The sequence below is a fragment of the Eurypyga helias genome, unplaced genomic scaffold (genome assembly GCF_000690775.1).
Source record: "Eurypyga helias isolate BGI_N326 unplaced genomic scaffold, ASM69077v1 scaffold7151, whole genome shotgun sequence".
Classification (NCBI taxonomy): Eukaryota; Metazoa; Chordata; class Aves; order Eurypygiformes; family Eurypygidae; genus Eurypyga; species Eurypyga helias.
The window spans coordinates 7334-21244 of record NW_010231398.1 but is presented as its reverse complement, the minus strand read 5'-3'; the positions used below and the strand labels follow the sequence as shown (position 1 = coordinate 21244).

The window sequence follows — 13911 nt, the reverse complement described above, 5'->3', positions numbered from 1 at the left end:
TAAAAATACTATTCAGAGTGTATGCAAGTACCTAGTGTTCACACCATGTCCTTCGCGTTCATTAGCATTTCTCTGAACAGCAGTATATTTTTCTTCTTCTGTTCTTTCATCATTTTCCAAGGCAACCCGAGCTTTGTATTGGGCACTTGATTCAATTTCCTCTGCTAATTGAGTTGCTCTGGCTTCCCGTTTTAAAAACTCTTCTGAATTATCTCTTTCTAATGGCACCCTAAAAGGCAATGGAAAGGAAAAGAATCGCTGAAATGCATTCAAAAGCACAAAAGAGCTACAAAAATTACATAGCATTAATTCTAACCAAGTCAGAGAAAAAAAAAAACCCTTGCTTTTATGCCAGCAGACTTGCTGTCTTTTTTAGTATGTTCATATTTCAGGACTGGTTTGATATTACATGCAAATTCAGTGGCATTTACCTGCCTAGAGAGCTGAGGTCAGGGTGCAGAGCTTTTCCATACCACCTGCAAAATCCCTAGTCCCTAAAGCTACGCAAAGGCTCCAACTTTTAACACGGTTGAGTACATTAATAATAAAAAGCCTCAGTCTATTGTTTAGATAGGAAGCTACCGTAGGAGACCAAATTTGAATTTCTTTAGCTATTTACACATTCCCAACAAGACACGAGAGTCCCCAATCCTACTGAAATTAAAGAGTTACATGCTTAATCCTTTGATAATTCCAGCCATAGAATCTCAGCTCTTCCTGTTATGAATAACTGCAGAAAAGATGAATGCAATACACAGGACCAGAAGCCCATGACTCAACTGCCATGTCCTAGGACCTCAAACCCATTCAATCCCTTTATCTGTATGAGGTAACAGCACATTGCAAAAAGCATATGTGGCTCCTGTAGGAAAGCCACCAAGTAAGAATTCAAAACACGAGCAATGAAATACTGAAAGAGATAACTGGAGACGGACACCACAGCTGACACTTCCTTCTGTCCACACCCATGGTTTTGGTTTTTCACCTGTTGCTAATTTTCGTTAAACCTTCAGGTTTTATAAAATAATTTGGTGCTTTGTCCCCGATTCTGAGTTCCAAAAGTTGTTTCATCCAACCTTACTTAAGAATAAACTACATAAAAACACGGAACGCATTGAGGCTTGGACCATGCTACGCTGGGCATTTTATGAGCACTACTGCACGTATTTTGAATACTATAAAAAAGAAAAACAAAGAAGGTAGGTGGAGATACAAGCCAAGTATGAAATAATATATGCAAGATTACTCAAGTGTCGGTGGCAGAACTAGGAAAACAAGTGGCTTTGCCAAATTCCAAGCCAGCGCTCGTTTTCTGCATCACAAGTTCCTCCCCACATACAGAGTTTGGGCCAGCTGAGATATCTACTGGCCTTATCAATGGTAACTGCAAGGGTATTTATTAAATAAAAACCTTACCCTTCAGCGTAAAGCTTTGGCTCAAATAAGGTATGTGTGAACACAAAGCACACAAACCTGAAGTCACGGGCCTCGCTTACCCTGTCTCAAGCATACAGACAAGATAAAACCCAATACACTCTCATTTATTTATAGTGACTAAAAATAAAAATGAAGAGATGTGTGCAGTAGCGCTGATGGCTATCTAAACAAGCAAAAGAATGGTTTCACATTTTCTAAAGGGGAAAAGGCCGTTGAAGATGAAACAAAGGGGATGGGCGAGATGACGTTGCTCAGAACACCGGTGTCGAGGGACACGCGTACAGCAGCCGACCAACATACTAACGCGGTACGCATGCTAGAACCAGAACTTGTACCTCTGTCGAGACTGACAAATAACCTGCTAGCACTTAGCTCTAGGAAGAGAAAACAATCAGACAGTAAAACCTTTACAATCCTTCAGCTGCACACGTAAGCGTTCAGCTACACTGCTGCTCATCACACACTTGGAGAACCAGGAACAGAGCTTCCCAGTTTAGCAGACTGAGACGCAAAGCGAGCTGCCTGACTAGGAAACAATGGAATTGGTCTCTGGCAATTTAAAGCCACCTTCATGTTTTTAATCTGTTTCCATTAATATCCATAAAGCAGAAAGATGGGAGACTAAAGTTCAAAAGTACAAAAAGTACTTAGAGCGGTGAAGTATACGAAAGAACAGCTTCCCCAGGATTCAAACATAAGCCGATTAAGACACTTTGATTATCGCCATGTTACAGGTCTATTTTAACAAAATAATAAAAATAAAAGTGTCGAACCAGAGACCTGTAGACAAGTGCTCCAATTCTACACAAAAACCCCATCAAAATATTCACCGCAATTTCTTGACATTCAAAAATAAGTTTACGCTTTGGGGGTTGAAAGACCATTTGGGGGTTGAAAAACCATTTCACAACGGCTGCTGAACATCTGCAACTGATTCGTTTTGCAGTTGCAGCGAACATTATAGCTGCAGACTAGTGGGAACAGGTCCACACTGCCAGAGCAGGCCTCATACTACTTCTGCATTCAAGTTGTTACTATACTGTGACTAAAACTTCGGTCTAGAGCTGGACAAGTCTGCTAAATAAGTCACCCACAGCACACAAACCACCCCTAGTTATCAGGAGAATTTCAACATCCCAGATCTACCAGATCGATCAATTGGCTCAATGAAATTAGGATTTAGCCAAACTGTTCTGCTGGGTTAAACATAAACTCCAGGTATAGCAGCTATGTAAAGGCAGTTTCACAATTTGGTATTTTCAACCCTATTCGTAAAAGTTTTTGTAAGAAACAGGCATTATTGCATGCCTAAATTCAGCAGATGTTGCAATGGGAATGAACTGTGCCCATTTAAGGGAATATACACTGATTACTACATCTAACTAGTCACAACACTGGCAAGGTTTCTCAAGCACTATTCATTCACTGCTTTTTCAGTTATCCCGTTCCACAACTTTAGAAAGTATGTAAAATTATCTTCAGAATATAAAGTTTGTCAAACCAGGGAGAACATTAAATACAAATCTAGTAACAAAATATGTTGGAACTTACGTATAAGAAGATAAACTGCTGTCATAAGTTGATACTACACCATAATTTTCTTCATTGTAACGAAACATGTCATTGGGATCCCATCCATTAGACTAGAAGAAAATGATGTTTGTTTTTCAAAATGACACTGGAAACACATTCCCTTAAAATTAAGGGCTGATGGCAGAAGTTAAACCTTTTGCCATTTTTCCTGGGCCTACGAATTCACCGTCCAGGTAACAGAGTTACTAAAGCCACAATTTATTTCAGGGAACTTTATTCATCAGATGCACACATTTCACCTTCAAGAGCCAGGTTTTTGCTTGTTGTGTTTGTTTGTTCCTGTTGGGTTTTGGGTTTTTTGTTACTGGGTCGGGGGGGAGTGGTTTTTAAGTGCCCACTCCAGACTAGAAGATTACTGGCTAGTATGGAATGCCTTTCCCAGAAAGTGCAAATTGACACTTCTGAGCATTAGAATTGTCCCTCACTGTGGCAAGTGCCGAAGCACGACTAATGCAATTATCTGAGACACACACCCCCCACAGGCAGAAGACCCCTGTTGTTCTGCACAACTTCCCCGCTTTAGTAAAATTGCTATCACAGCACTCAAGCACAAGGATAAACGTTCTGAATGTTTTATAAAAGCACTGACACTATTAAGTATTCAAATCTCAGCTGTACAATACGTACACTACAACTGACACGTTAACTGTTCTGCCCAACGCTAACACGCTCCACAGTAACGTGACTAGATCCTCCTCTGACCAGTAACATTATCTTCCTTCTTTAACATATGGGAGTCTGAGTAACTTACTAGAAGGAATACATGGTTGAGTAAAGGCTGACTGCTATGATGTAGAAAGAAATGTCATTTGGGACCATCCTCTTCATCATCTACTGAGATTGTATCTGTGCTTACTAAGCCATGGGTCAGACTTCCATCAGTTTCCTTCGTCTTAGATCAGAGACGGTTAGCTAAGCACAATTTCGCCATAATTTCCAAATCCAGCAACAGTCAGACAGGGATGCTCTGATTAAACATAAATCACTTTGGTGTATGCTGAATTTGGAGTCCTTAATAAAAGCCCCTCTTTCAGACAGTCCATGAGTCAAACACGTCCCTTACCACAGCAGCTGCCATTTGTCAATATTTGCCAAAAGTGGCATTTGAAATCCAGCTATTCTTATTCAAATTGTAGAAAAGTACTGTGGCAGCTGCTAGCAAAGGCTGAACATACACCCATACAATGCAGGCCAGCAATTTTAGTCAAAAGTTCATTACCAGATCAAAATTAGGGAATTGTTGCAAGGCACGTCCAGAGAAAAAGCTTATTTTCTACAAACTGTCATAGATGATAAAAAAGCATTACTTACAACATCTGTCTCCAGTGCCTCAAGCTCCTCGGTAGCGGTGGTCTCTCCTCCATCCCAGGGCTCAAGATCCTTTTCCTTGTGTTCGCCATTTACTTTAGCACTGATGGCTGAATCAGTAAAAGCATCTACAAGGGAGTGGGGAGGGATGGGGGTGAAATCCATTTGCTTATGTACAGGAAGTTATGTACACCCTAGTTTATCTGAGGAACAACCAAATCCAGCTGAATCACAGGCCCATTAAACATCGTTCACCTTTAGTACTCAACAGGCTACATTAGAAAGGTGCCCACTGCATACTTGGAGTAACTGTGAAAGGCCAGACTAACTTCTGTTGTAAAGAACAGCAGTCATTACTTTCAGTTATTTAACACAAACTACATGTATGTTATCGCTTTAAAAATAACCAAACTACCTGGGGATCGCCTTCTCAAGACCTGTATAACATGCTTTTCCAAACAGCCTCGCCACTGCACAGTAACATCTTACACAAATTACCAAGGAAGCGTGAATGCAACCCAATCCCATTCTCTAAAAAATGGGCAGAATGCAAGCTTCCCTTCAAATACCTGACTTTCTTCTGCTTCCACAACTCCCCAACACACCAACAGGCACGCGCACGCTCTTACTCCCTTTGCAGTGTAACTCAGTTCTCCATTAGCTTGGTGCACCCGTTCCCTGTGACATCAACGCAGATGTCCTCTTTCCTGCAAGGGGTTTTTCCAGCAGCAGCTCACCCAAATCACACAGCAAGATTCAGAAACTCTGTACCGCTTGTTCTCAGTAACACAGGACAGTAAATAGACCGTTAGGTGCACTAAGGGTCTGCTATTGCTTGTATGAATTATAAAAAAATTATACAAAAAATAAAGATATTTTCACTTGTTCATGTTTCATTCAAACCAAACTTAAGAGGTAATAATACTGGAATATTAAAGTGCTAGGAAAAAACCAAAACAAAACAAAAAAAATGTACAAAGCCATTCATCAAGGAAGCCAAGCTCTTCTATTTGTAAGCAACTAAATGTCCAAGCTGCCTGCAAATTCTTTAACACAAGGAACTTTAAAAAAATAAAATAAGCTTGTTATAAGCTTATAAATACATGAGCCTAAAATAAAGAAGCCTTCAAACTAGAATTTCCTATTATCATTCTACTGATAAAATAAGGGGCAAACATTTCAGACCTTTAGAAAAGATGAGCTCAAACCACCAGACAGTGCCAGATATGGAAGAAAGTGGCTTAAATTAACTTTTGGCAAGATCTGAAATCTTACTAAGAAAAATGAACTTTAAGGCCATGGTGAAAAGAATTCACAACATATGAAGCTGGCCACTGACATTACAGTTTTTAAACAATCACGGGAAGGTTTTTTTTAAATAGAGACTGCTGGCATAGCTTATTATTCCTGTTTTACCCAATTTCACATTCAAGTTCTGCACATATGTTGGTGTGATCTGTCATAAAAGTTAACCGTACTTGGTCTGCCTAATCTCATGGAACGCTTGCTCGATTCATACATAAAGATCAAAGGAACTATGGGTAAGCAATTAAGCGTTGTTAATAAGCTTCTATGAAACAAAATGTTATCAAAGATGTATGGGAACTAAGAGAAGTTTATTAGCTAAACATTCATTACAGATACAAACGACTCAGTAGAACAATACCAGAAAGCCCAGTGAATGAAAGACACCTAAGGAGGCACACCACTGTTAGGGCTCACGTGAAACTGCAAAAACCTGCATCAGTCCCCTTGCCAGATGTCAGAGTCTGCCAACAAAAGCCGTGACAGCCCCTACGCAGCTGGAGTTAACACTTGCAAGTGAGATGACATTTTAGCTTGGCACCAAATGCCTTTAGCAGGCACTTTCTGGGATTACGTGTACACGGCGCTGAGACAGAGCCACTGTGTCACTGTAAAACCTGCGGGCTGATGCGAAATTCCAATCCTTGCATTTTCAACTGCTCAGAATACGTAAAAATCAAGGGTGAGAATCAACGAACTGCACGATACCCTACATGATTCTGTGAAGTTACGCATGCATGTTTTATAGTGCCATAAATGTGCGAGCAAAGGTATTAAGTTTCCGTTATGTATTATGGTCACAAAAGCATTATGAAAGGCAAGATGCAGAGAGAGAGCGACTGCCAAAAAAGTTACCTGTTTCTGAAGGAACTACAACAGATATGGAGAGAGAAAAAATTGGAAGACATCAGATGTAAATACAGGTGGATTTTTGCACATTATACGGCTGAATTCAGGCAAAGCTAAACCCTTTCAGCCCCTCTCACAGACATATTCACACTGATCACCTATCTCCCACCCTGCAAAGGTTATTTATTTTCCATAGTGAAACATCAGCCCCATGTGTTTCCCCATTTCCGTCACAAAAAACCCCTCCGAATCGCCTACACATTTCTAAGGTGTACCAACTTAAAAGAAAACATCTCTGTTTCCCTTCACACAAACAGCTTTTAAAATACACTGTAAAACCAAAAGATATGTTTAAATGTCATGTGAAACTACACAGTAACACAGTGCTACCTCAGCCCACAGTGACGTAGTAACAAAAGAGCACATTTAAAAGGGAAGCAGAAGGCACGTGTTGGGAAACTCTATGTTTACCTTACCAATACCCCGTCACCGGCGCTGCCGTAACCCAGACAGACCAGTGCTGCTCCTGTGCCCATCACCCATTCAATGTTTCACGTTTGATCCTCTCAGGCTGGCTGGTTTAGACTAAATGCCAGCTGAAGGCTGCTCACGTCCCTTTGGAAACTGTGAAATTTGCTTCTACACTACGTCACTGGCAGCAGAGGGAACTCTCCTCCAATGAGGTTAGATAAATACGAGCACCATCAGGCCTGACGGCAGCACCTGATGGAGGTGATCTTCTGCATTTTAGCAGGGTGTTTCCTTAATTTCTATTAAATCACTCCAGAGAAACTCCATACACAACTCTGCCATTCTGGATCCTGTGAATAAAATACTACCTTAACAAGACTCATCTCCTCAACCCACCAATTCTCTTATTTAAAAAGCCACACAAACATTCAGCGGAGTGCTGTTAAAAATTATAATGATACAGATTGAACCGGGGGAAAAAAAATAAAACCAAGTCACAACAAAAGCTCCACTATCTAATGAATGCTACGGATCTGAGCAAGATGGGTACAGTCAGCGCTAAGTTTCCCAGTAGAATCCAGTGTGTCATGGAGCACAGGGAGCTTCACTCCTCACCACGGCTCCCTCACTTCAGCATGAAAGTCACAAGTGAGACTGCAAACATCGATTTAACCACTACAACTCCAAGAAAATCCAGAGCTAGGGGCAATTCAAGCTACAAAGGCAGGCTTCTAGGCAGGCAATATGGTCTCAGGAGCATCCAGGCAAAGTTTAAATGTAGCAGGTTTCTCAAGGCACAGATAGATCACTCTTTTCCTGGAACAAACAGCTAGGCAGGCACACGGGACCCCGAGATTAAAAATGCAGCAAGTCAAACGAGACTTCACCAAAATTAACGAGAAACAGAACTGAGAACTTATGTAAAAAATAAATTCTACACATAATCGTTTCCAAAACAAAAATACTGCTCTTAAGACTATTAGTAAAATCAAAGCTAGAAGATGACTGCTGCTACGAGTGTCAACTGGCAGAGTAATTACAGACAAGTTACTGACTGCACAGGCTCAGCCTCCCCCTTATCTGGCGCCCTGTATCTCGGAGCTGTTGAATGAGCAATTCACATGACACCTTGACATGGCCAAATTTTTAATCAATTCCTCTTCTACATGGTAAAGCCCAAATTAAAGATCAAATGAAAACCAGTCAAACAAAGAGCTTGAGTTGTAACGCTCCATTAGCCCTCTGCACCTGTTTGATGTGACATCTCCTAAGCAAGGAAGTTTGATACCAAGACCTCGCTTTCTGTTTAAAAAAAAATCCCAAGGACAATCCTGTGCAACAGAAATTCACATGAGTAAAGGCAAATTAAACATTCTGAAAAAAACTCAGCTTGGGCAAATTCTTCAAGTCTGTGCTATTAAATGAGTTAAAGAAAAAATGGCCAGAACAGAGCAATTAAGAGTCCAAGTTTAATTAAGTTCAGTGTTTAACATGGTTGTTTTCACAAACATGTTTTGAGCTACTAATGGTGGAAGCGCACAAATCTGCAATTAAGTGCAACTCTGCCGTTGAAATGCCATTAATCCAAGTGGCATTACGTGCCAGAGGTGCTCATGCCGCACACTGCGAGCTTTGATGGAGTTCAGCATGGCCCAGAGTAAACTGAGGTTTCATCTTAAAGGTTTCAACACTAAACTCTCATTTGTTTTGTAACTACTTACTACTGATTTGAAACATTAAAACCAGTTACCACCAGCTCTGCAGAGCCAGCATTTCCTTCCTTTGTTCCTAATATGCCTACTGCTATTCCCCTTGCAACACTTTCTCTGGAAGGACGCCACTTTCAGTGCTAATTCAAGGAAAAACATAAACAGGCAATTCTCTTCTGCCTTTTTTCACTGGATTTGTAGTATTTTTCTTAGAGTGAAGTAACGGTGCCAAAAAACCAATAAAAACGTTGTAGAAGCCTTTTACTTTAATAGTCGTTATGATGCTGAATTGTCTTGTCTTGAAAGAGAAGCCAAGAAGGCTGGAGCCTTCCTCAAATCTGAATCCTACGCAAACCAGCACTGTGGACCCATCGGTGTTTAGGACTACAGAAACGCTGCTATAAGCTTGTTCTGGAGAACACAGGAGTAATCTACCCTCCTACTTCAATCACGCAGCCCAACTAATCTAGCAACGCGCTCTAGGCACTTCACCTTTGCTTCAAAGGAGAAGCAGAAAGATGTTACACCACCACACGGCCAAAATTCCAATCTGCACATCAGAGCAGGGTTTTGGCAGTCCATTTCCACTGCCACATGCAGAAGCCAGTACCCATTCCTCTTTAAATGCAGACAGAACAGTCTGAAAGAGGGATGAGAGATCCAATACAATTTCTCCTGAGTTTTCCAATGCATGTTTCATTCAGCAGCCTGCCCATACTGCAGAAAGCCCTAATTCCACAGGGAGGGACCCTCAGGTGACTCCCTTCCAATCCTGAGGCCCAACAGGAATCTACATCAGCACAAAGGTCTGTGCAGACTGACAGAGTTGCAAAGAAGGGCCCAGGAAGTAGGGACAGATTTATTTTTAAACATAAAAAATGTCCCTATCTGTCTAGATCTACTATTTTTTCCCAACCTTCTCAAGTTCCACAATCCGGGCAGGCACCACACTTTCTCCACTAGTGCATCTAAAGGTGCAGTGTTACGCTTGGCTCAAGGAAATCTAAGGCTGCTGCTTCCAAGGAGCGTGGTTTCACCCACCCAAGCCCAGGCTGTCGTCACCTCCCCTGCACTAGCGCTACTGATGTTGCTGCCGGATGAGTTATCCGTTCACTGCTCCAAAGCTGCACAAGACAGCCATGAAAGGTGCCTGGGGGGGCTACCTCAGATGGTCCTTTCAGCCCCAAGGGTATTTTCCATTCTTCCGAAAAGAGAATCCATCCCATTCCTTTTCTCCCTACCGGCTGGCCTTTTCCAGTCCTCTTCCAGCCTCTTCAGCCTGACTTGGTCAGACAGGCAGGCACAGCAGCTAACACCTCTGCTATTCAAAGCTGAGGGCAAGTCAGAAGGTCCAGACCCACAGTCAGGAGCACCGTTTGCCCACACTCCGGCAGCTCAGCAGGGAAGCAAGTGCCTGAATAAAAACCCACAGAACTCCAGACACTTATAGTGAGCCAGGAAACCAGGATGTATTTCAATTTCCAAACGAGTATCTCTTGCACAAATTCACTTCAAGGCCTCCTCAAAAGTCTAGTAGTCTCCTAAGGGGTAGGAGAAACTACACACACATTCCCCAACAAACCCTACTCTAGGAAAGCCTCTCCTACGGTGCTTGTCAAGTGCCCTTGTGTTTCACTATAAGAACAAGCAGCCTTTCCAACCAAGGACGTCCAAATTCTCTACCGACTTGTTTGTGAAAGGCAAAAAACACTGAGGGCCAGGCAATGTAAAAATATTTCCTTCTGGATAAGCACAACACTGTCAAACTTCCCCGGGCACCCGACAGCAACGATTCCCAAGACAAACGGGGAAGGAGCCCCATCTCCTCACCTAGGAGTCCAGCCTCAGTTTTCACTGTGAATCACACAGGCTTACCTGGCTCAGTACCATGAAGATCTGGGCTTATTTGTAAGAACAAAAGGCCAGCACTTCCTGCACGCAGTTCATACCCTTCCATTCTTCTGAATCCTTGCTTCTTCTATTTCCCAAGAAGCAGAAAGCCCTCACTGCTCTAATTTCCAGGTATGATCAGAGACTGATTACACTTTCAAGTGTCATTTCAAGATAATACATTTTTGAGACAAAATGGGAAGCAGATTAATTTACCAGCTACAAGTTATCGAGTTTTGCAGCCTTCCAGTTTATCTTGCTCCAAGTCTCTACAGCTTTATTTCAGCTCTCCCCTCCAGCTACTAAGAGATTTAAAGACATTTCACCTAGTAAAGTGAACTGAGCAACTGTTCAACCTGAAACAGTCCTTTTCTTCTAGAAAACTTCTGCTGAGTAATTATTCCTAGAAGTAGTAGTATATTCTTCATGCCGTCTGCTCAGAATCTATAAAGATTGGGTGATGGAGAGCCCAGTTTGCATTCACTTTAAAGTGATGTTCATAGCAGACCCGTTATAAAACAGCTCTCGTGAAATTTAAATTCAAAGCCCCATCCAGAACATGGAACTTATCTGCATTTCAATGCTACATTTGCTCCGACATTATGCATCTTCTTCTGGGAAAAGCAAATTCCTTGAAACAACAAGCCTCTCATTCCTCAGCTTAAATCAGGCAAGGATATACACACATACAAACACAAGGTGAAAAGAGAAAGATCTCACTGAACGTCCACCAGTCCCTACGCATCTCTAAGTCCCCGTCACGTGGGAATAAAGCACGTGCGTTACAATAACCACTCAGCTCCCAGTGGCAGCTGTTGATCAACCTGAGAACGTACACATAAGCAGTTCCACTCCATGGCACAGAAAGCTATGTATTTGCTTTTATCCCTCAGCCCAGCAAACCAGGAACATAAGCATAAAAACCCTTCAGACAGGCTGTGCCCCCACCAGAAAAATCTCTGAAAGAAACTAGAGCTGTCTGACTTACGAGCCTCCTAGATTGCAGAAAAATAATTAAGGTCTTGGAGGTCGGACGTCAAAAGTATGGAGACTGCCTGACTGCCCACAAAACCATTTAGTTCTGACAGTATCAAGCCATGTCTTCAAGATTTTAAGACCACTTGCCTGCCACCCCACTAGGTTCTTCTGTATTTTGGAGAGCCTTACCTACAGATCTACAAGTTGTAAAGCAGAAATTAAAAACACAAATTGTGGATTTTGTAAGAATTTTTAGCTCCATTTGCAGTAGTATTTCAGAATATTTATCTGAATGCACGTTTAAAGTACTTAGCTAAGTATAGACTTTATATATACACCAAGTCTGAACAATAATATTTTTATAGAGAATTTGTATATTCATGGATTCTCATGTAACATTTAATAGACTAGTTTAGAAAGACATTTACCAAAAAAACGCACCCCAACCTCCCACAAATTCTGTAACATGTTTTGTAACAACACGAAGGATTTGCTTCCCAGACACCCAGAACATTGCTCAAAGCTGCATGCCTTCACAAAGGTTATGCATTCTGGTTTTCAGATGTTGATAAATTTCTGATTTTGGGAGGTGCTGAGCATCCACTCCTTCCATTGACTTTAATGGGATAGTTAGATGTTCTGCATCCATCAAGAGCCTAAATGTGAGCTTTAGTTTTTGGCTCCTAAAGCATTTACTTTGAAAAACTATCTTATGATCCAAGATACAGACAACTTTAAAAACAAGTATACCTCTTCTCGCATAATTGGTATCCATATCCTTAAAATGCACCATAACAAAATCTGAAGACTTGAACAAGATACTCTCTAGTATGTCTTCGCGTTTTGGCCCCAAACTGGATTCTGCAGTTTTCCGATGAGCAGCATCGAGCACTAAATCACACTATTAGAGATATAAAAAGATACACTAACTTAATGCACAATAAGCTATTCGGTATCTTCACATACTTAAAAAACACATTTACGATAGCTTGCAAAAACGCATCTGCTTGTGTAAAGCTAGACATGAATAATCAAAATATTCATAATAAATATTCAATTTCTAATCAAACACTGATTATTCAATATTAAGATCTTATAAAATAGAAGAGTCAAAATGAAAAAAAATTACCTTCGGACTGTAGGTTTTAAAAACTCCTTCATATATACCACCATTTTTCACCTGTACTTCACATTTGGATCCCTAGAATGCAAGAAAAGGAAAATACAGCTTTCTACCAGCCTCACAAATGACATTTCAGTGATTTTCTTGAAGATGTACTTTTTATGTAAGTACACTGTGTAAACACAGAGCTCGGTTTTTAGTGAAATCTACTCCTTTGATATTTGCCCATTTATAAATAAGCCAGTGTGCTCTGCAGATGCAAACAGCTGGGTGCCTACCAAAATTTGTTCTAAAGGGATTTAAAGATACTCACGGAAGCATATTTGGTACTCGCAAGGCTCTTGACCAGTTACACCCACAAACCATTTTCTGTGCAAAACCAAAATCTGTGCATACGTGTGGGTACAAATAAGGATAAAGGCTTCTCCAGCACTCTAGCAGATGTGGGACAGTCTGCCTTACTGAACTTTGGCATGTCAAGACTTTCCTTAAAATCTGGGAAGAAAAGGCTCCCATTCCTTGCACACAGACTCGTTTTATTTATCCATAACCTCTCTAAAGACAGAAAATTCAAAATATGACCAGTGCGCTTAAGTTTGCTACACCTCTGCAAACTGCATTTGAACCTTTCCAAGCCAAAAATACAGAAGAACTAGTACTTTAAAGTTCCATCGTGGCCAAAGATGTCTACTATTAAAGTTTAATATTCACTCCATTACATTACAATTAGGGGACTTGTTAACAATCCTATGTCACTATAGAAACCGTTTATCCTCCTTACAAATATGAAGACTTACAACAACTGATGTAAGTATGTGAACCATTCTCATGTTTGCATAGATGCCATCGAAAGAAATCTGAAAAATAAAGGAAAGACATCATGAATATATGAGACACGCTTGCAACAACTCAAAAAGACAGTGTGCCAAGAAGAATGGAGGCTTTCATCAGTACGCAGTAGCTCCTAGAAACACTGGTCCAAAACCTTACTCAGTCGATACATGTAGAACTTGGGTGATGTGAGATTTCCAGAGGACCTTTACCCCTTTACTCTGATCACTAAAGGTCTGAACTCCCTCCAAACAAGATAAAACATTACAGAGTAGCCCAAGTGTCCCTCAGGAAGTTCTCTTGCTGGCTGGGTGAAGCTCGTACGGACAGGCTCCTCACTGAAAAAGCCCTGCCAACATCTCTCTCGGCTTTAGGAGCTGTCAACAGGATACTTCAACTGCTGTAGAAGTAAAAAGG

The 13911-nt window shown here is 41.1% G+C and overlaps 1 protein-coding gene across 1 annotated transcript in view; it reads right to left on the bottom strand.

Moving 5' to 3' along the window:
• Positions 1–13493, bottom strand: part of ATXN2 (ataxin 2) — a 43380-nt gene extending 29887 nt beyond the window's left edge. The window contains exons 1-5 of the mRNA XM_010161056.1: positions 13461–13493; positions 12291–12441; positions 4342–4466; positions 2989–3080; positions 32–229 (exon numbers count right to left, since the gene is read on the bottom strand). Of these exons, the coding sequence (XP_010159358.1) occupies positions 32–229; positions 2989–3080; positions 4342–4466; positions 12291–12441; positions 13461–13493 (599 nt within the window). The remainder of the gene's footprint in view (positions 1–31; positions 230–2988; positions 3081–4341; positions 4467–12290; positions 12442–13460) is intronic.
• Between the last annotated feature and the right edge of the window lie 418 nt (positions 13494–13911).